The 21,503-nt window shown below is 40.5% G+C and overlaps 1 protein-coding gene across 1 annotated transcript in view; it reads right to left on the bottom strand.

Moving 5' to 3' along the window:
- RYR3 (ryanodine receptor 3) overlaps positions 1-20,219 on the bottom strand; it is a 365,900-nt gene extending 345,681 nt beyond the window's left edge. The window contains exons 1-2 of the mRNA XM_047075357.1: positions 20,118-20,219; positions 10,336-10,455 (exon numbers count right to left, since the gene is read on the bottom strand). Of these exons, the coding sequence (XP_046931313.1) occupies positions 10,336-10,455; positions 20,118-20,219 (222 nt within the window). The remainder of the gene's footprint in view (positions 1-10,335; positions 10,456-20,117) is intronic.
- Between the last annotated feature and the right edge of the window lie 1,284 nt (positions 20,220-21,503).

The raw sequence follows: 21,503 nt of genomic DNA, 5'->3' as shown, positions 1-21,503 counted from the left end.
CCTCAGTCTCTTTCTCTAGAGCCACCTGCTTCTTTGACTAGAAACATGCTTGTGTTTCTCAGTGTGGAAACACCCCTCGATCCTAGATTCTGCTTTAACACTATTTTCTCTTCTTCTTTTTAACATTCAACTGCTCAAAGAGTAGTGAACACTAAATGATGAGGTTCTGGTTCAGGTAAGAGTGGAGAAGCAGAATAACCCTCCTAACAATAGCTATTATAAATTCTGAACAAAAATTTTAAAAAATTGCTTAAAGGCACTGGAGAGCAACCTAAAGCTGGAAGGAATAGGACTCTTGAAAGATGGAAAGCCCATTAAGTGATATCCACATTTCATTAAATTTTCCCCTGCGAGTACTCCCCTGTTCATAGGTTTCATGGGGGACAGATCTCAGTAAAAAAAGCTGCTATGGAGCCAGAGGCCCGAGTTTGGGCTCTCAGAATATAAAGAAATTGACAAGAAGAATGCTGGAAAGAACATAACTGCTATAGATGAAAACCCAAAACCAGCATACAGATTTTTGGCCAACTCAACTGTACAGGGCAGCATTTCAAGTATCCAAGGGAAGGCAACAGCTGGAATGCTAAAAATGGGTGAAGGTTTCAGCAGCTACCCAGTTTTAAAGTTCAGAATTTGGTGTTCAAGTCTTGCTACTTAGAAGGGGTTAGGAAACACTCCAGGATTTTCATGAAAACCCAGAAGGGCTACATCTCAAGACCAAAGGCTATATTCTAGAACTAAAAGCAAAACCAAAATAGACTAAGCCTCTACAATATCAAGGAACTCCACCAGTAATTTAACTGTCTGCTAGAATAAAATGCAGTATTCTTCAGGGGAAGAATACAAATGGTAACAACTACAAAATAGCATCTACAATCTTTAGAATAAAATTACTAGACATCAAAATAAATAGGAAAATGTGACTCCTAATCAAGAGAAAGCTCAGTTAGTAGGAATAGACCCACAGAGAACCCAGATATTGGCATTAGTAGTCTAGTATTTAAAATAACTATTAGAAATACATTAATTTATAGGGAAAAACCGGAAACAATGGAAGAAGAGAATTTTAGGTTACTATGTTAAAACTTAGAAATGAATGAAGAGAAATTTTATAATTAAAATATACATTATCTGAAAAAAAATTCACTGGAGGGAGTCAATGGGACATTTTTATTAAATAAGAGTATCAGTTAAAATAAAGACAGTAGGAAATATTCAGAGTGAAGCACAGGGAGGAAAATAGTTGGAAACCAGCCATTTTAGTGACCTATGGAACAACATGAAACAGTTTAATTTATAAATAATTGGAATATTCCAGAAAGAGTAAATGTGGCAGAAAAAACGTTTTAAGAAGGAATGCCCCCCAAATTTCCAAATATTATTAAAAACAAATAAAACCACCACCAAAAGATCTATCAAGGTTAGCAAAACCCAGGCAGGACAAATGCAAAGAAAACTACCCTCATACGTAACCATTCAAACTGAAAAACAAAGATGCTCTGAATTTTTGTAAAGATTAATCCCAGCTTCTTTTCTGAACTTCTGTTTTATATAGTCAGATGCCTATTTCTTCTTGGATGTCTTACAGTGCTTTTGAATTCAACACGCTTAAAATCAAAGATAAAATTATTAAAACCTGCCAGAAAAAAAAAAAACTTACTACAAATGGAGGAATCCTAAGAAGAATAGCTAACTTTTCATTTAAAAATCAAAGGAGATTGGAAGACAGTAAAACACCATCTTTACTAGTGATAAAAGAAAAAAAAAATCAAACCAGGATTTCACAGAGAAAAATATCCTTCAGAAATAGGGACAAAATAAAGACATTGTCAGTGAAAAAAAGCTGAAGAGAGTTTGTCATCAGCAGACCTGTACTACAAGAAATGATAAAGGACATTCCTCAGGCTTCAGGAAAATGCTACCAGAAGGGAATTTGGATCTAGAAGACTGAAAAAAAAAAAAAAAAAAGCACTGAAAATGGTAAATATAGGAGTATATAAAATACTATTTTTTCCTTTCCTTAATTTCCTTAAGAGACAACTGACTCTTTGAAACAAAAATAAAGTAGTGCATATTATGTAACTTGTAAAAATAAAACGCATGACAATAATAGCACAAAGGATAAAAGTGAAGTGGAATAATATTAATCAAAAGAGACTCCAAGAAGCTGAGGACTTATATTGTAATCCTTAAAGTAATGACTAAAAAATAATCCATAGAAGTAGAGCTAAAAAGCCGAGAGGAGACAAAATAGGATAACAAAAATATTTGATTTATCCTAAATAAGGCATAAAAAGATGAAAAGAATAAAAAACACAAAAGACAAAAGGAAACAAATAGTAAGATGGTAGACCAAATCCCAACACTATCAATTATTCCAATAAATGTAAGTGAACTGAACACTCCAATAAAACAGCAGAGATTGCAGAAAGGGGGAGGAGCAGCATATTAACTATATGCTATTTATAAGGGACATGCCTCAAATATAAAGATATAAAGACATAAAAGAATTGAAAACAAAAAGATAGATCATACAAACAGTAAGTATAAGAAAGCTTATGACTATGTTAATATCAAAGTATACAATTAGATAAAGGATAAACAGGAACATTTGATAATGACAAATGATCATTTCACCAAGAAAATAAAAATCATACACACACACACACACACACACCTAAGAGAGCTTTAAAATATACGAAACAAAACTGACAGAACTAAAGGGAGACATAGACAAATTCTCATAGCTTTTAACACCTCTATCTCAGTAATTGGTAGAACTTATAAATACAACTCAGTAAGGATACAGAAGATTTGAACACCATGGTCAACCATCTTAACATTCATAAAACACTATCCAGCACACTTGTTGAAAGTACAACACATAGAATATTAAGATAGACCATATGCTAAGCCATAAAACAGTCCTAATAAATTTCCAAGAATTGAAATCTACAGAATATGTTTTTTGATCATATCAGAATTAAATTAGAAGTCAATAACAATAAAAATCTACATCTCACTGATTCACCGTATTTTATTTTAAAAACTAACCACTCATTACTTAATCCTTTTCATCTCACTTACTCACTCTGACTCTCATTAATATTTCACTTTAATGGTCATAAATGTCCTGCTGATCCTCAAATCCAGGCCTTTGAAATATTTATTCTCATGCTATACACAAAAGTAAACTCAAAATGGATTAAAAACCTAAATGTGAGACCTGAAACCATAAAAATCCTAGAAGAGAACACAGGCAGTAACTTTTCTGACATCAGCTGTAGCAACATTTTTCTAGATAAGCCTCCTGTGGCAAGGGAAACCAAAGCAAAAATAAACTATTGGAACTACATCAAAATAAAAAGCTTCTGCACAGCAGAGCAAACAATGAAATTAAAAGATAACCTACTGAATGGGAGAAGTTGTTTGCAAATGACATATTCAGTAAAGGGTTACTATCCAAAAATAAAGAACTTCAACAACTCAATACCAAAACACCAAATGCAGTAAAAATGGGCAGAAGCCATGAACAGACATTTCTCTGAAGGCATACAGATGGCCAACAGACATATGAAAAAATGTTCAACATAACTCATCAGCAGGGAGATGCAAATCAAAACCATGATATAGAACTCACACCTGTCAGAATGGCTAAAATCAAAAACACAAGAAGAAACAACAAGTGTTAGGAGGATGTGGAGAAAAAGGAACACTTATGCACTGTTGGCAGGAATGTAAATTGGTACAGTTACTGTGGAGAACAGTATGGAGGCTCCTCAAAAAATTAAAAATAGAAGCACCATATGATCCAGCAATTCCACTACTGGGTGTTTACCCAAAGAAAATGATAACACTTATTCGAAAAGCTATGTGCACCCCTATGTTTACTGCAGCCTTATTTACAATAGCCAGTTATGGAAGCAGCCCAAGTGTTCATCAATAGATGAATGGGTAAAGACACTGTGGTATTTATATACAAAGGTTTATTATCCACATACACACAAAATGAAATCTTGGCCATTTGCAACAATGTGGATAGAGCTAAAGAGTATAATGCTAAATTAAATAAGTCAGTCAGAGAAAGACAAATAACATATGATTTCACTCATATGTGGAGTTTAAGAAGTCAAAAAAACAAACCAAAAGCAGACTCTTAACTATAGACAACAAATTGATAGTTACGGGGGGCGGAGGGTAAAGGAGATTAAGAGTACACTTATGATGGGCACCGAGTAATTTATAGACTTGTCGAAATCACTATATTGTACACCTAGAACAAATACAATACTGTATGTTCACTATACTGGAATTAAAATAAAAATAAAAGAAATATTTAAGTAATTCAATATGTGGGTAACTTAATTCAGTCAAACAATACTTCTTGGGGACCTAATTTATGTCTGAATCTATACTTGGGATAATAAAAGCTATTGCCTAAAAAGCACTTGGGGGTATGTCAGGCACTGTTATAAGTACCTTACAATTGGGAACCCATGTAACTGAATCCTCATAACAATCCTATGAGATGATTACAGTTTTCAAGCAGAGGAAACTGAGGCAGGTTAAGGTAAACTCATTGAACCATAGTCAGACAGCTGTTAAGCGGTGGAGCCTGCATTACCAGCCCAGGCAATCTTTCTCCATGGCCCAAGGTCATATTTCTTAACCACTGTCTTAACCACAATCTTCAGTGCTAAGAGCCTGGTGGAGGGGAGGTAAACTATTGCAATTCAATGCTGTAGATGTTCGATCCCACATTCAGTGTTTCTATGCCTTATATCCCAATACAGAGGCACTCAGTCATCTGCTTTATTCCTCCAACAACTTAATTTCAAGAAAATATCTGATTATGCCATTTATACTAAAAAAAAATTACCTCTAGAAATCTAATATTGCTTCATGTGCTCTCTCAGAACATTTGCATTTTAATAGTTCCTATTTGATTTAAACAAAATACGTATTTCTAACTTTGGAATGTCAGGCATTCAGAGGACAGATGCATGAAGGTTGTGGGAGGGGGTATGGAGATCTGCCCAGGTAGTCTTAAAATCTAACCACATGGAGAAATATGGCTTCTTTATCCTTAAGTTGGATCTGTGATATTCTTTATTGCTGAGTACTACAGAAGTAGTGATTCAAGTTTAGAATGAATCATCTTCAGGAATTTACGTAACTTTGTCTAAATTCTTGTATCTTTCCTCTCCATAAATGAAATCAATATTTGCTCCATAAGGATATAAAAATTAAATGAGAGCATGTAAGCACCCATTGTAGTACATGGCATATAGCACATGATGCCTGATAAATGTCAAACAAAAAGATCACATCTTTCACCTATAAGTCTCTATTACATAACAAAGTTTTTAAAGCATGTTTTGTAATAGTTTGGCTTTTCATAAGATCTTAAGTCCATAGAGAATACTACCCTCTAAAATATCAATCAGAAGTTCAAAGAAAAGTGTACAACCTCAGGGTGAGCCTCACTCTCTGCAAATTTGCACAGGCTTAGTTGTTTAGAAGTAAACAGTAAATCTATTCTGAGCTAAAGATAATAAAAATAGTAGAAAATAAACTATTTTTAGCCTAGAATTCTCTCTTCATTTATGCCATCTACATAATGATGTTTGCACAATCACAGATGTTTAATCCTGGGTCTTTAGAGCCTATCCAACTTTGCAGAAACCAGAGCAGACTATTCTTCCTTTTCAAAAGAGGGGGTGGGAAACAATAGGCTTAAAATTTCCCCTGGAAATTTTCAGTTTGAAAATTGGATTTGAAATTGGATTTTTCATTTTGAATAAACCATGGTAAGAGAGGCCATTGTTACCCAACAGAGAGGCACAACTTCATTCTGAGACACGGAGTGTCTGAAGACTTTGGCTAGGTCACTGACTTTGAAAGGGCACTAGAGTGCGGCACCTGGGTGGCTTAGTTGGTTAAGCATGGGACTATTGATTTAGGCTCAGGTCATGATCTAATGGTTGTGAGCTTGAGCCCCACTGGGCGTGAAGCCTGCTGAAGATTCTCCCCCTCTTCCCCTCCCCTGCTCGCTCTCTAAAAAAGTAAAAAAAAAAAAAAAAAAAAAAAAATTAAAAGGCACTAGGGTAAGTTTCCCCTCAGCAATTTGTGTTTCATCCTCATTAAAACCAGTGAAACAAAGCTTGGTGTGTTCAAATCGATCTTAACCAAAAAGTGCTCACATTCTTCTTATTTTTTGATGACCTATATATTTAAGGAAGGTCGAAGTGAGGATTTGGAAAGGTGTTGGGGTTCCAGACACATCCGACAAGGCCACAGTCATGAAGTAACTGCCATCAATGAAGAATACTATGGGATAAAGCTTATTAAATTGTTTTTTCCTTATGCATGAGAATTTGACCTTCAGTTAACTGTCCAGTTTTGTTCTTGGAAAACCTGGTAAAACTGATACGTGAATTACGTCACTAGGGAACATTGCTTACAGTGAAAATGATCCCTGACTGGCAGCCTGAGTCTGTACTGGGAAGACACCATTACCCGATGTAGGAAGCTATATCTTTGCAATTCCCCAAGTGTAAAGACTTATAGCTGGGAGGTGGTGTCCTTTGTGGGGCTCCCAAAAGCCATGCCTGTGGAGTTGTTACAAGAAACACTGGCTCCTGTGGTCCATGAGGCTTGTGAGCCGTGGTAACTCTCATATCTGCCTGATGTGGACCTCATGTCTTTGCACTTGGCCTCATGTTGGGTGGGGGATTCAGCAGCAAGGATTCCCACAGGTGTGCCTGACACTTCCCAGCAGGCAAGCAGTGGTTCCTGCCCTAATGCACATACTGGTGCCAAGCAGTGTGTGAGTTTTAGGAGTTTGGATGTTAAGTTAAACCAAGTAAGACCCCCTTTCCCCAGCTAATGCTGTAGATACAAAATAGATAATATGGATGAGAGGAAAAGTAGTAAATTCCTGGGAATACGTTTTCCACTTAAAAATAGCACTCAATAAGCATTTGCTGTTACTGATCAAATAAAGAAGCAACATTTCCTTTCCATGTTTCCTGGTTTCTGGTTATAATTCTGAAACCTTTCTTGAAAAACAGGGAGGACACCTTTTAATTCCTGGAGCTGTGCATCTTTGAAAGGGAAGTGGATTAACAGTGCTTCCATCTGTTGACATTTGCAGTTTCAAGAGACCTTCAAAGAAGAGTGGGCCACGGCAAACAGAAAGTCACAAGCGCTCTCCCAAGTGTTCAACAGTCTCCATGTCTACAGCAAGTGTTGGTGTACTTTTGCTTCCCATTCTTCTACTCTCTCACCCCTTGTTTCAATGTGACCTCCTTTTCATAGGGCTTGTACATTAAGAATACCTTTTGAGAACCTTATCTCATCTCTTCTTTCTTAGAGGTGTATCTTCTCCTTAGAATTTATCTCAATTTTATCTCTCTGTGGCTCACCTAGCTTGAAACACCCTTGACTGGGAATGCCAAGGTCACTGGTGGCTCTGTAGCTGGTGATAAGAGTGCTGTTTGAGGTGTGTGCCTCCTGCTCAGTGCCAGGCTTGGGAATACACCTTCTCATTTCACTGCACCACCTATGTTAGCTTCTGAGAACCTAAGAATAGCAAAGGTGGTTGTGAAAGTGGATAGTAGAGAATCAGAGGAAATATTTAGTGAAAAGGGAGGGGACAGGTCAGAAGCAGTGTGCACAGCTGTAGCTGACTGTGGGAAAGACTGAAACCACAGAAAATGGCGGCCAGCAGGCACCTCCCAGGAATAGTGACATGAAGTTCTAAAGACTTTATCCTTTCCATGAACTCGACCCTGTTTTTTTGAGAAGCACTCACGATGCAGTTTCCTCATACTGTATATACAAGAGACACATATTCATGCTATGATAGTGGGCATGTCAACTGTGACAACTGGTATACCCTTTAGGGAAAGTAGTTTAATACTGTTCATCCTCCTACCACCATTAATTTTTCTCCTGGATATTTACTCTAAAAAGCAAGAAAACTAACAAAACCACATACTTTTTTTTTTTTTTTTTTAAACCATGGAGACCACATAGCTTTATGGAACTGGCTAAAATGTTAAAGGAAAAAAAAAAGCAGAATGCTTACACGTCAACTCTGAGTACAACTCTGAAAACATACAGGTGGCATGTGAACAGAGCCTGAATGAAAAACAAATGAAAATAGTTGTGACAAGATGAGTAAGTTATGATATATTACATCTCTTTTTCAGTCTTATTACCTTGTTTTAAATTTAAAACGAAAAATTAAAATAAGGACACTAAGTCAAGTGGGTGTTAGGAAGGACATTTTCTCATCCTCAAATGCATTTATGCGTGGTATGGGTTATTTTTATTCCTGGGCGATACAAAATATTCTCGGGTTAGGATATATAGTTTTTCATCTGGTTTAGACAAGGTTCAATCATAATAGTCAACGAGGAGTCAATAGTTATAGAGAGTGTGCTATGCACTTCTTAGGTATTAACTCATTTAATCCTAAGAAAAACCTCTTTTGATAGTTACTATTAAATTCTCATTAAGCAGGTGCAGAAACTAAGCACAGAAAGGTCAAGTACCTTGGCCAAGATCCCGGCTTAGCTGGTATGTGGTGAGAGACAGGACTCCAACTCTGACAGTCTGGCTCCAGAACCTGTGCCCCAAACCACTGCCCCATGACCCACTCAGTGGATGACTAGAAAATGAGACCACTGGTTTTCAGTTTAGGCCAATGCTCTTTCCACTGCACCAGGATGTACCTCATCTGGCAGATGAGGAAACGGAAAGCAAGGTTGAGTGACTTGCCCATAGTCACATGACTAGCTAGTGGTTGAGGATTAACTTCTTGACTTCTAATCTAGTCATCTTCCTATTATCCCAGATGGCTGGGAATGAAAAGAAAAATATCTAGCTAAGGACAAAAGCAAATGAGAAAAGACCTCAGGGAAATCAAGTCTAAGGCCTTTAAAAAAGATAAAAACATCTTCCTTTTCTCTCTGCCACTTATTTTAATGGGACTCTGTCCTTTTGGCACTGGTCACACATGTCACTGATCGATGTTTGAACTCAGGGATTGGTGACCTCCCTGGGAGGGCAAAACAGTGATGGAGAGCACAGGGGCTTCTGGGACATGCTGCCTTCACAGTGCACATCTGGTGTTCAGCCACACCATGCATGTCTGTGTTGTAGATGTTCATGTGGAGAAACAGCATGCTAATCCGGTGGGCCTACTGGAAAATATAGTAACCATTTTCTGTTTTAAAAAAATGGCTCTGTGAGGAGGGTAAGATGGTTAGCTGTATGTCAGCTTGGCTAGACCATAGTACTCTGTTATTTAACCAAACACCAATCCAGGTTTTGATGTGAAGGTATTTGATAGATGTGATTAACATCTATAATCAGTTGACTTCAAGTTAAGGTGATGACCCTTGATCATGTGGGTGGGCCTCACGCCATCTTTTAAAGGCTTTAAAAATAAAAACCAAGGTTTCCTGGAGAAGAGATATTCTGCCTCAAGACAGCATCAACTTCTCCCTGAGTTTCTACCCTACTGACTTGACGTATAGATTTTAGACTTACCAGACCCAATAATTGCGTGAGGCAATATCTTAAATCCATCATCTCCCCCATCCACCACCCATCGAGAGAAAGGGAGAGATATCACTGGTTCTGTTTCTCTGGAGAACCCTGACCGATCAAAAGGTCTGGCCAGGACCGCCAAGTATGGTGATCTCGCCGAGCACACGGATACACTTGACAGATCACGAAAAGTACAGACAGTCTGAAACTGGAGGAAGAAAAGGTTTGGCTGAAGAGACATGACATTACATGCCACCACGCAGGCAGGGACTAGAGCAAACACTCCTCTCTGCCCCCAGGTCACAGTGGGCAGGCAGGGGTAACGATCGCAGGAGCTCAGCGCAGTCTGAACTGAGAGCAGTGGGCTTCCCGTGAAGCTCAGGCCCAAGCACCTGGGAGTCCTGGTAGCCATAAATGACAGCTGAGAGCACAAAACCCGCACTGAGGACCTTTAGGAATTAACAACACAAAAAGGTGTTGTGGGAATATGAAAAGAACCTCTTCCGTGACAGTGACCTCAAAGCATTACTGGTGTCCTGGGGAACACAGACAGACAAGGCACCACTAATTCTTCGCTGCTCTGGATTCCTACTGTTCCTGGGCTGGGGAGAGTCACATTTTACTTCCGATCTGCTTCCCATCTGAAAAACAAATGCGTCCTTTCTTTCTACCTTCTTCCTCATCTCTCTCAACCTCCTCTCCCTGCAGCTCCTTCCCCTAAATGACTGCCTGGGAGGTCAAGGGAGAAGGTGCAGGGCAGGCAATCAATCCTACCTTGGCTTCTGAAGTGGGTTCCAGGAAGCACAGGCGGTTTCCCAGGCCCTCGGCTGCCAGGCAGAACTTCCTCTGCTCCTTGTGAATGTTTGCGATGCACTGGAGAACCACTTCATCCTCCTGCCGGCAGAACAGAGACACACGTGCAAGTGAATGGGGGGCTGCCTTCCCATGTGGAACCAGGTCCCCAAGTCACCCTGCTATATCATCATCACGTACACCGAGAGGCACATACTTTTGAACATGATACAGAAAAGGAGAACACATGGCAGTACTGAACACCTCCCTGAGTACTCTGAACTCTGGGGTGGGGTCAGTGGGTGCCGGTACATGTACGTGGAACGCATGTACCCCACACATCTAGAGCACGAGCCTCGCTTCTGAGGTGCAGGAAATGCACACAATCCGGCTGAGCAGCCAATTCCAACACGTGAGTGGACATGAAAGTAAATCTAAGCCATCTCCAAATACATAATAAGAACAGAAAATTGAGATGAGACTGAGGGGGAACAGAGACAACAGGAGAGATCAGACGGAGGTGGGGTTCGTGCAGGGCAAGTCCGTCGTGTGTGAGGCTTGGAGGAAGCAAGAGACATGTTGTTGGGGGAGGGGGGCCCATGTAGTGGGTAACACATTTGCCAGAGATGACAGAAGGAAGCTATGGAGGGTGACAGGAAATGGGTTTCAGACATATGGGAAAGGAAGCTCAAGAGAAGCCTTGGAGCTTGAGACTGGAGGGAGGAGCTGAAGGTCAAGTAGAGGAGCCACTCTGAATTCCTTAAGGAGGGGACCTCCCTCCTATGCATCACTCTCAGAAGCAACCCTGCTGAAATTTCAGAGGCCTTGTTTGGATGGCATCCCTCTTGTTGATGGTCTAGAAATGAGGCCAACCTCTATTTACACTAACATGCTCACCTCTCGCACAGTCCTGACCGAGGCTGAGAGGAAATCATTTTCCTTACAGTTTCTCCAATCTGTTAGTCTATGTCCCCACTCTCTCCCACCACTCAATGTTGGATTGCAAACATCAAAAATATTTGCAGGTGTGGTTATGTTAAAGGAGTAACCAGAGGAAGGCCACTTGAAGCTTCCTCCTTAGCAACTGCTCTCCAGTTGCCTGGTCTCACCCCCGTGTCCCCCGATTTTAGTGTTTGTCCCAGAGTATTGGACAGTCAGATTAAACAGAAACAGCTTTTCTGAAAAGGGGTCTGCGATGTGCATAGTCATGTGGAAAAATAAAATCCTTCTACCTGATGGGAAGATAAAGAGATCGAATAGTAAGAGATCCCACAAAAGAGGACTGCTGGTGCCCAGAAATTGGTCAGAAGCTATAGGAAACTATAAGAAGCCACAAATCACAGACATATGAAAAGAATATGGAGGGGAAAAAAGTTTCACACTTCTACTGGCACTGGAATGTCACTGTTCGCATTAAATTGATTCACTAATAAAAAGCCTCCGCTTAGAGTGCAGTCAGAATTCATGGTCTTCACTTGAATTGAAGCAGAACAGAACTCCAGGATGGCACTACTCTCAGAATGTGGATTCCGTGAAATCTCTAAAGAGAAACAAGTTTTCCCCCAGCAGGAGTCTCCCACAGATCCTCGGGGGAGGAGGTGATCACATCCTCCCCAAGGGCACAGGCAACAAGGGAGTACTCTTAATTGTCAAAATCACTGAGGGACACTATGTGCATTGCAAAATGGGTCATGAGACTTACGTGGTCTGTACTTCAAGAAGCAGTCCTTAAAACACCTAATTTTTCTGTCCCAAATGTCGAGAGGACCCCCTACCGAGAAATATTTAAATATCTCCCACCTACATACCATTTGCCAAGCAAACAATAATCATTTAGAAATCACAGGTGTGTGTTAAGGACTAGACTTTTCATGAGCTGGTAAAAGCCAACAGAATTTTCTCTTCGACTTGAGTTGAAGGTACGTCTCTGCATGACCTTATTTCCCATGCCCTTTCCACTCCAACGTGCCCAAACCACCTTAGCTTGACTTGGCATTAGCTGCCTCTCTGTCTTCTGAAACTTCCCCATTCTATAACTCACATCCTCATAAGCTAGGCTGCCAGTCAGCTAATGCAATAAAAAACCTTGCCCTGGCTCAACAGCTGTCTGCTGAGGAGCACTTGGCACAAACATTTTCCTAGGTCCGCACTCTGCATGCCACACAGATGGGTGTGGGGCTCTAAGCCAAGTTTACTGTTGTCCCAAAGCTTTCCCTTTTTCCCACATGCTGTCTGGAACCGGACGCTCCGTGCTGACCTGGCTTGTACCTGCCTTCATTCCAGGCGGCACCTACCATTCTCCACAAACCTCCATCAGACCAACATCCTGAGCCTTCGAGTACCCGACACTGTCATCTTTGCACCCAAGTTTCATTCAGAACCACAAGTTAATTCAACCCATCACATCACATCTTCTAAACACAGAACACAGCCCCTCCAGTTACCAGCCCTCCCTAGTTGACTCCTTCCTGTACCAATGTACATTCTCTTCTCCCATTACCTCTCTCCCTTTGTCCCTTTGCTTTAAATCAAATCTGGGTATTTACAGAAGGTACCGTTTCCAAGGAACTCCCTGTCACTCACTGGAGGCTGCAAATTCTTCCATCTTCTTGTAACTCCCCTCCCATCCCTCAATGCCAAATTCAGATAATCGCTCTCCTACTCAGGTCCAAAACTCTTCAATTTCGAGGTATGTGACAGCCAATCTCCACATCTTCTCAAGTCATCTATCAACATCCTACTTAATTCTCCCACCTTTATCTGATTCTTAACGACCATCACAAAGTCTGATCATTTTTGTATGAATTCAATACACATTTTTGACTACCATCCAATGACAAAGCATTCTGCCAGGATACTGCAGAGCATACCTAGTTTTAGAAGACAAGATCGGTTAATACTGGAGTAGTGGAGCTGATGTCTGAAAGGCCAGCTCCTGGCCTTTCTCCCTGCCACCTGAGCCATCATATCGACTAATTTCAAGGTGCACGTGGATAATCTCTTCCAAGCGAACACCTTGACCTAATTACTTGCACAGTTTCAGTAACACGCTATACCTAACACTCCTTGTCAAAACCTACAACAGTTCCTATTCTAAAATCCAGAACTAGACTATCTTACTCTGAACCAGACTATCTGGCTGTATGAACCTAAGCCTCTCTTTCTTGCTTTCTCGTTCTCTTATGTTCATTGTTCTTGCTTTCCCTCACCAAAACTTCCGATTCCCAATTTCTAGAGAGCCCTGCCTTCTCTTCCTCTTCACCAGGAAGAGAAAGGATTTTTTGATAGAGAAAGTAACACAACTCTGGGGTTTTGTTCTACTATCAACTTATGGGATTCTTTCTCCAGTAATACATTTTTGGCTTGTTTGAACTCTGGTTTGACTGGAACAAGATCATAAAATCTCCCCTCTTCGTAGAACTCACAACAGATTCAACTCAGTCACGATCAAATCACCTCCCCCGCCATCTATAAGACAAAGAGATAAAATAAAGAGGAAAGAAAGGTTAGGTCAGAGGGCATAATAATCAGTAATGAAAAGACTTTTTAGACCTAGCCTCTCAACTTAAGGATGAGGGGTGCACCTGTCTTAAGTCCCCCAAAAATACCAAAGATCACATAAGCATCTCTGGTTTTCCACTCACTATGTCAAAAGGTCTCTGCTCACTTCCCTCGCAGGTAAGTTCTTTTCTCTGTCTCCACCCTCATCTCTCCTCCATTCCTACTGCCTTCCCATCTCTCAAGTAAGTCTTGTCCAGCATCCCTGAAGTTCTCCTCCTTGAAACTCTTCTGTTCCTTTAATCAACTGTGTTCTCCTGTCTTTCTGATGGAACCTTCCTATGTCCACTTTCTCCTGGCATTCCTTCACATAGGGATCACCTAAGGACTGGTCCTCATCATCTTTGCTTAGCAATCCCATCCATTCTTCAGGCTTCCAGTTTTATTCTGATTAGTAGTTGGACCATCTGTATCTCCAACCTGGTGGCACTCTAAGGTTCCAAACCTCCACTTATCCCCGACTTTATCCAAATACTCATGCTCAACACTGCAAACTGACATGTCCCAATGAACCAAAAGGTACATTTCCAGCCTACGCATCCTTTTATGTTGTCCATGTTTGTTAGTGACACATACAACCTCTTGGCAACCCAGGCCCAAATATCACCACCTCCTGTCTGAGTCTTCCCTCCTGCCTGTCCTACAGCAAATGGGCCAGAGAAAGGACAGACTGGAGGTCTAGAGATGAAGACAACTCAGAGCATTCTTCCTCTGATCTATTTCTAGAGGCATAGCTCTGACCTTACCATTTGTCTGTTGAAAATCTGTAATGGCTCTCTCTCTCCACTGTCCACATAGCAAATACAAACTCCTTGAGCCAGCATATGAGGACCTTCACTTTCTGACCTTTTTCCCCCAACTTCTTCCCTGTAGAGTTCCTTCACCTGCCTACCCTCATATTCTTACAATCACTAACTCTAAAGCTGCCCTGATTTGCCATTTTTCCACATTCATATATTGCCTATTCTCCCAAGTTTAGCTTAAATGCCACATTCTTTTATGAAGTCTAAGTAATCTCTCCTCCATCCAAATTTCCATAGCAATATCACCATACTCTTGCCTTATGTTTGTTTACATGCACGGTTATCCCCGACTCTATATTTTGAAATGGCTAACATTTACTGATATCGGACTGTATGACTGACACTGTGCTTTATGAGTAAAAAAAGCTTACTTCACACCAACACTATGGTGTAGGTACTGTTTTCACCGGCATGTCACAAATGAGGAGCCCTACACAGGGTAGTCAAGTAACTTGCCTATGGTCTCATGGTGGTGATGGGTAGAGTCTGGTACCCAATCCAGGCAGTATGCATCCATGCTTTCTCTCCCATCTCTCTCACAGCTGGCTCTGAACCCCTTGAAGGCAAGGTCCATGTCTGGTTCATATTTATATCTATCAGGATACTTGCTAGCATAGTGCCTTATGCACAATATACATCCAGTTATGATTTATTCAATGTATGTGTTTTTTACCTTGTAATCTAAATTATAAAAGCAAGAAAACTGTTTCCCCATATAGGCTGGGAACATAATGTGTTTGGTAAAAACATGTTGACTGATCAAGATATGGAATCAGATTTAGAAAAGATTTCTCTACTCTCACCCATGTAACAATAATTATTCCAGAAAAGGTCACTTTTCTATTGATAAAAATATCAACTATTCATTCCATACCAGACACACTGCTGAGATTACCCCCTAGATTATTAACAACAACACGACCATTTTAAGAATGAGGAAACCAAAGATCAGAGGAATCTGGCAATTTTAAGAAGTGAATATTTAAGGAGCAGTCATTAGGTGCCACCATGTCACAGCATCTCAGTTAAGTCCTTACAACCATCCTGTAAAGAAGATACTAATATTCCATTTGTAGATAAAGATATTAAAGCACAGAGAGGATAATTAATTTGCCTAATACCACACAGCATGTAAATAATAGATTTTGACCTTGAACCTTAGGATTATCTGAATCAGGAGGCTGTCCTATTTACCATAATGCCCAACAGTCTCCCAAGAGACTGACCTTAGTAACAGGTCTGAATTCACCTATCCCTGACTCTAAGGCCCGTGGTGATCCTGTTGATAAAAATAGGTAACTCCCAGCCACCAGCCCTCTCACATGGCCATACAATGTTGACAAGTAACCACATCACAGAGCACGATGCCATAGAGAATAGCCAGAGACCTAAAATTCAAATAAAATAAAATTTTTCTGTGCTCCATGACTTAACACTGGAAGGAGTGTACGTCATCCCCAAACTTGTAACTTAGGGGGAAGAATGATTAAAATCCAAGGTATATCATATGTCAGCATCCTTCCAAGCTATGCAGTTCATAAGCGCCAGCTATTCCTGTCATAGATTCAGTCTGTGGTGGTGTTGAGTGATTGTCCCTGAACAAGGATATACAGCCTTTGGCTCTCTTTGCTTAAATTTCATGTTATCACAGGTCATCTCTAGCAAAGTAAGTTTCTTTCTATACTCCTCTAGCTAAAGAACCTTGAATTTGAAAATGAATGGAGCTTGCCTATTCTATCTCTACTGCTTCTTTCTTATACCCTTGGCTCCTGGTCCAAGGGTCATGACAACCTTGTTTGGAGTCTGTGTTGATGGCTGGGGGCACCTTGGCTCTCCCTCTTCTCCCTGGGTCATTTGCAGAGAACTCTTTGGGACAAAACAAAATGGCTGACAGCTCTATTTACGGTAGATCATTAGGCAGCTGATGACAGCCCTATAGTTAGATGGGCACATCACTGATACCAAGAAGCTCGTGAGCAAAGAGCGCATGGGACGGAGCGCAGTCCAGCAGATTTCATGGTCCACATTTAAGTGCAGATATTACTGCAGAGGAAAATCCATAACCATTTATTCATTGCTTTAAAGAGGAAGATGTGTCCTAGCCACTCATCTTGAACATCAGACACTATGTTAGGAAACAAACCACCTACTAAATATATGCAGACATGGGTGAGAGAGCTCATTCTCAGGCTTTACCCCTACAGCATCTCTTCAGTGAAAAGTAAGTAGGCTTTTGGAATGATGAGACCATCCCTAAATTATTTCACAAGGATTAATGGCACTGGTGGTCTACTGTATGTCCTAAACATCAATCACTCTATTTACTTCCTTAGATTCTAACCTCCTTGAAGGCAGGAATGTCTCATCTCCCTATGAATCCTCAGTGCCCTTCATAGTGCCTGGCACAGAGTAGAAAAGTACAATTATTTGTGAATTTAGTGGACAAATCACATAGTTTGAAAACAGCATTAACAAAATTGCTGATGCATAAAAAATTCACATAAAAATCCTTCTGCATTTCTTTACTTGTATAGTCTAGAATGCCAACAAGGAAATAGTGGGGAGCATATAGAAGGAACTATGATATCCTGCTTCCACAATGGCCCCATGAGACATACAAGTATTTTTAATCCCATTTTAAAAATTATGTATCTAAAGGTTATAGACTGAGGGAGGAGGCTAACTAGTCCAATGTCCAACTCACAGAAGCTGACATTATATCGTGTCCCTAGAGACAACCCTTCTAGGGTTTTTCTGTTGCTGTGGTCTGTTTTTGTTGTAGTATGATTACACTTTTGAAAATCCCCATTGTTTTTCCAATCTCTCAAAAATTAGGGATGGTTCCCATCTCTCATTCCTTACTACTCATTGATTGCTGCAAAATGCAGTAAAATGGAAATCTTGGGATCCAAAGAGAGAAAGTTGATATAGTTTATCATTCCTTCCTTCTTTGAATACTTTATTCATTTGGTTCATAGGGTAGACTCTCTTTTGGTTTTCCCCTCTATTCACTAGCAGATCTTCCTCAGTCTCCTGGGCCAGCATCCTGCCCTCCCCTCTCCGCCACTACCAGCAGGGCTCACAGGGTGTTCCTTGGAGTTTCCCTCTTTACCGGCACTCTCTTCCTTTGTGATCCCATTTGATTACATGGCTTTTAAAACCATCAGTACATGAATGACTCCCAAGTTCATATCACCACCAGCTTAGACTTCTCCTCTGAACTCTAGCTTGTATCTCCAGTTGCTCTAGTATCTCCAAAATCCAACTCCTAATCATCTCCCCTGAGAATGTCCTTCCCAAAGTCTTGTCTGTCTCGGGACATGGCAACTTCTTCTTTAGGGTCTCAGGCAAGAAAATAAATCAGTAGCTAAAGTCAACAAAAATATCCACACTTTCTAGATGATAGCTGTTCTTAACTACTACAAAGGGGTATTTCTACCATGAGGTGCTCTCCTCAGCATTTTGAAAATTAAAAAAAAAAATAAAACAGGATAATTACTACTTTTATTAATTTAGAGCATTTGAAGTATAAAAATAAAGGCCTTTTTAACATACTATATGTAAAAAATAAAATAAAATAAAAATATTGGAGTCCAGAGTGCCCAGGTGGTTCAGTAGGTTGAGTGTCCGACTCTTGGTCCCAGCTCAAGTCGTGATCTCATTGTTCCTAAGTTCAAACCCCTCATTGGGCTCCCTACCGTCAGCACAGAGCCTGCTTCAGATCATCTGTCCCCTCTTTCTGCCCCTCCCCCTTCTCAAAAAAATATATAAAAAATCTTGGAGTCCTATTGATTCCTTTTTTTTTTTCTTCTTTCACCTCACATCCACATCAGCAACTAATTCTACCCATTCTACCTTCAGGATGGATCCAACTGGACCACCAGGCTCAGGCCATCATTTCTTGTCATGATTATTGCAGTCACCACTCCTGTTTCCCATCTCTTCTCTACACCTCTTCTCTGCCCCCAGATAGAGGTTTTTAAAACCTGAGATATGTCACTCCATTCCTCAAAACCCTCCGGCGATTTACTGTCTTATTCAGGAAAAAGGCAGAATTCTTACTGTGGCCTATGAGGGGCTAACACCTTCCAACAACCTCTCTATCACCCTTTGCTTGCTCACTTTCAGCCACACTAGCCTCCTTGGAAGAGCCCCAACTCTTGAAGCATGACCTTCCCTCACACGCTTTGTGCTTGCTCTTTCCTTTGCCCAGAATGCTCTTCTCCCAGAGGTTTGCAGACCTCCCACCCTCACTTCCTTCAGGTGTCTGTTCAGTGTCTTCTCATCAGAGGGGCCTTCCCTAATTACCCAATATATAATTACAACCTCAATCTCACTCTGCGCTTCCCATCTTGCTTCATCTGCCTTCTTGGCCAGCGAGCACTGCCTACCTAAGAATATATATTTCTTCGTTGTCTCCTCCTTCGTTAGAATGTAATGAACCGTATCTCTTAGACACAGTTTTTCTCCTCAATGCATCTCCAGTGCCTGGAAAAGTGCCCAGTACATGGTAGGCGCTCCAATGGTCACTGAATGACAGCCTAGTCATATTGTTTCATATTAGACACAAGAACTTACGACTTCATTGCACCCTTCTGTTGCTTTATAGGAAGTGATCTAACAGTCCTCAGACTCAGCTGGAATTGTTTGCTTATGTTGGGGACTGACAAGCCAAAGAGTCACCTGCAGCCTCCAGGGCCCCTTCTGCTCCAGCAACTGGAAGGCGTGTTCTGCTTGCTCTTCATAACTTTTCTCATTGCTGAGAAGGCAGAGTTTGGAGCTTGACTGTAAAATCTATTCAGTGTCACCCATGGGTTGGTCTCTCTGGAACTTACAGGAATAGGGCAAAGGGGGAAGCCTTTCTCTACATTGATTAGTGGGACAAGCAGGCACCAGGGTTTACACAGGGATTTAATTCCCTCTCAGACAGATCATGCTGCTATTAGACATGGAAGAATGCAGTGACCTGTGACATGTTTGTCTAGAAATAATGGCCAATTATTAACACTTACCTATTCTCATAGGACAGAAAAATAATGATCTAGTTGGTACCAAGGAAATTTCACAGGGAGGTTTTCTATAAAATTTTATGTGCAATGTTGGTATTTTGAATACTTCTCTCCCACCCAGTGAGAACACACTGGGTGAGTGACCATACCCAGGTGCATGCCCTTACCTCTTTGGTTTCTTTTCTTCTTTAGGCACATCAGCCAGGGTAAAATATGAATGGGAACAAGCTAGAATACTAAAGCAAACATGGTGTTCAGCGTCTAACCTAAGAGGTGTAGCAAGGGTTGGTAATACAGTTACTGTAGGAAAGTATAGGTCTCTGGAACCAACACTGATCTGAACCTAATATTAAAAAGGGGATCTAACCAGGACACTTCAACTTCCCATGTTTACATTATAGACACTGATGAGTTTGCTCTGTGTCTCCATCCTCATGCAGTCTGAGCACTGTAACCTGAGAACCATGCAAAGGGCATCCAATTCTGATTCTACCATGGCACTACTGAGACCTGGACAAACCATGCAATATAAGCCACATTTTTATGTTATTAGATCTATTCTTTAAGTTAATTTCCTTTTTTTATATCATTGATTCTTGGATCTTCAGCTTCTGAATTGAGGTATAACACCTTCCCTGGGTCTTGCAACTCACCCATGACAGCCCACCCACTTGTAGCCCACCACTTGTTAGATCTTCTAATAGCATCTAGGATGAGGGGTGAGGGCCACAGTACTGTCTGCTTTTGGTTTAGGTAAATAAACTAAACAGGGAGATTGTTTCTACTAGCATAATGCTTTCTTATGCTACTTTCTGGAATTTTCCCCTTTAAGATTTTTAGCAAAAGTAAATGACACTAAAATAGCCAATGTGAAGGACACAAACACTCTTGTGTGCATAATCAATCCAATTTACTGGAGACGTTGTAAAATCCAAAAGCAACGACAAAGCATCTAGCAATTTCCATACAAAATCTAATAGCTAGGGAACACTGTGCCTTTTTCAGAAAGGATGCTTGATAAAGTTAGTAGATTGTAATGAAATTTATGGGCTGACATTAAGATAGATAAGTCTTTGAAAATAGGTCACTTAAAAGCAAAAGAAGTGTTTTCATAATTTAATGGTGCTAAAGCCCTATGAACTATCCAGGACTACTTTCAGAAAGACAGGAAGAGAGGGAGGGAGGGAGGAAGGAAGGAAAGAAGGAAGGAAGGGAAAGAGACATAGAGAGAGAAAATGAACCATCAATTTCTCCCAGCTCCATTCAGGATTAAGTCATAAATTCACTCAAGAAATATTTGTGTGCCTATTAGTGTGTCAGCCTCTGTTTCATGGACTGGGGTACAGTGATGAACAAGACAGGCCACACATCTACCTTTCTGGAGTTCCCATTCTAAGTGGATGACTATCCTGTAATAGACATTGACTCAAATGGGTTTTCAGTAGCAGTGGTTTGCAGACATGATATAATCCAGGACCAGAAGAACCTGAGTGAGACAGAGACAAGAACTCAGGGATGTTTGAGCTATTTCTCTTTCCTCCCTGATATTTTTTCTGTCCCATGATTAGTGTATGTTTCTATCAGAAACTATCAGTTACTTCTCTGCACTGTAACTCTTGGATTTCTGATCTAAATCCCCTTAACAGAAATTTTCTGTTTTGAAGCCAAGAATTACATCCTTCTCATCTCCATCTTGTTTGTGTTGTATCCTTAATACCTACCATATGGGGCAAACATGTCACAAATGCGTCAAGTTAAAATAATGAAGTTGGGGCGCCTG

This window comes from Lynx rufus, unplaced genomic scaffold, assembly GCF_022079265.1.
Source record: "Lynx rufus isolate CCGP_SWC_20201006 ecotype Redwood Valley unplaced genomic scaffold, mLynRuf1.p SCAF_13, whole genome shotgun sequence".
Taxonomy (NCBI): Eukaryota; Metazoa; Chordata; class Mammalia; order Carnivora; family Felidae; genus Lynx; species Lynx rufus.
This window is presented reverse-complemented; position numbering and strand designations above follow the sequence as displayed.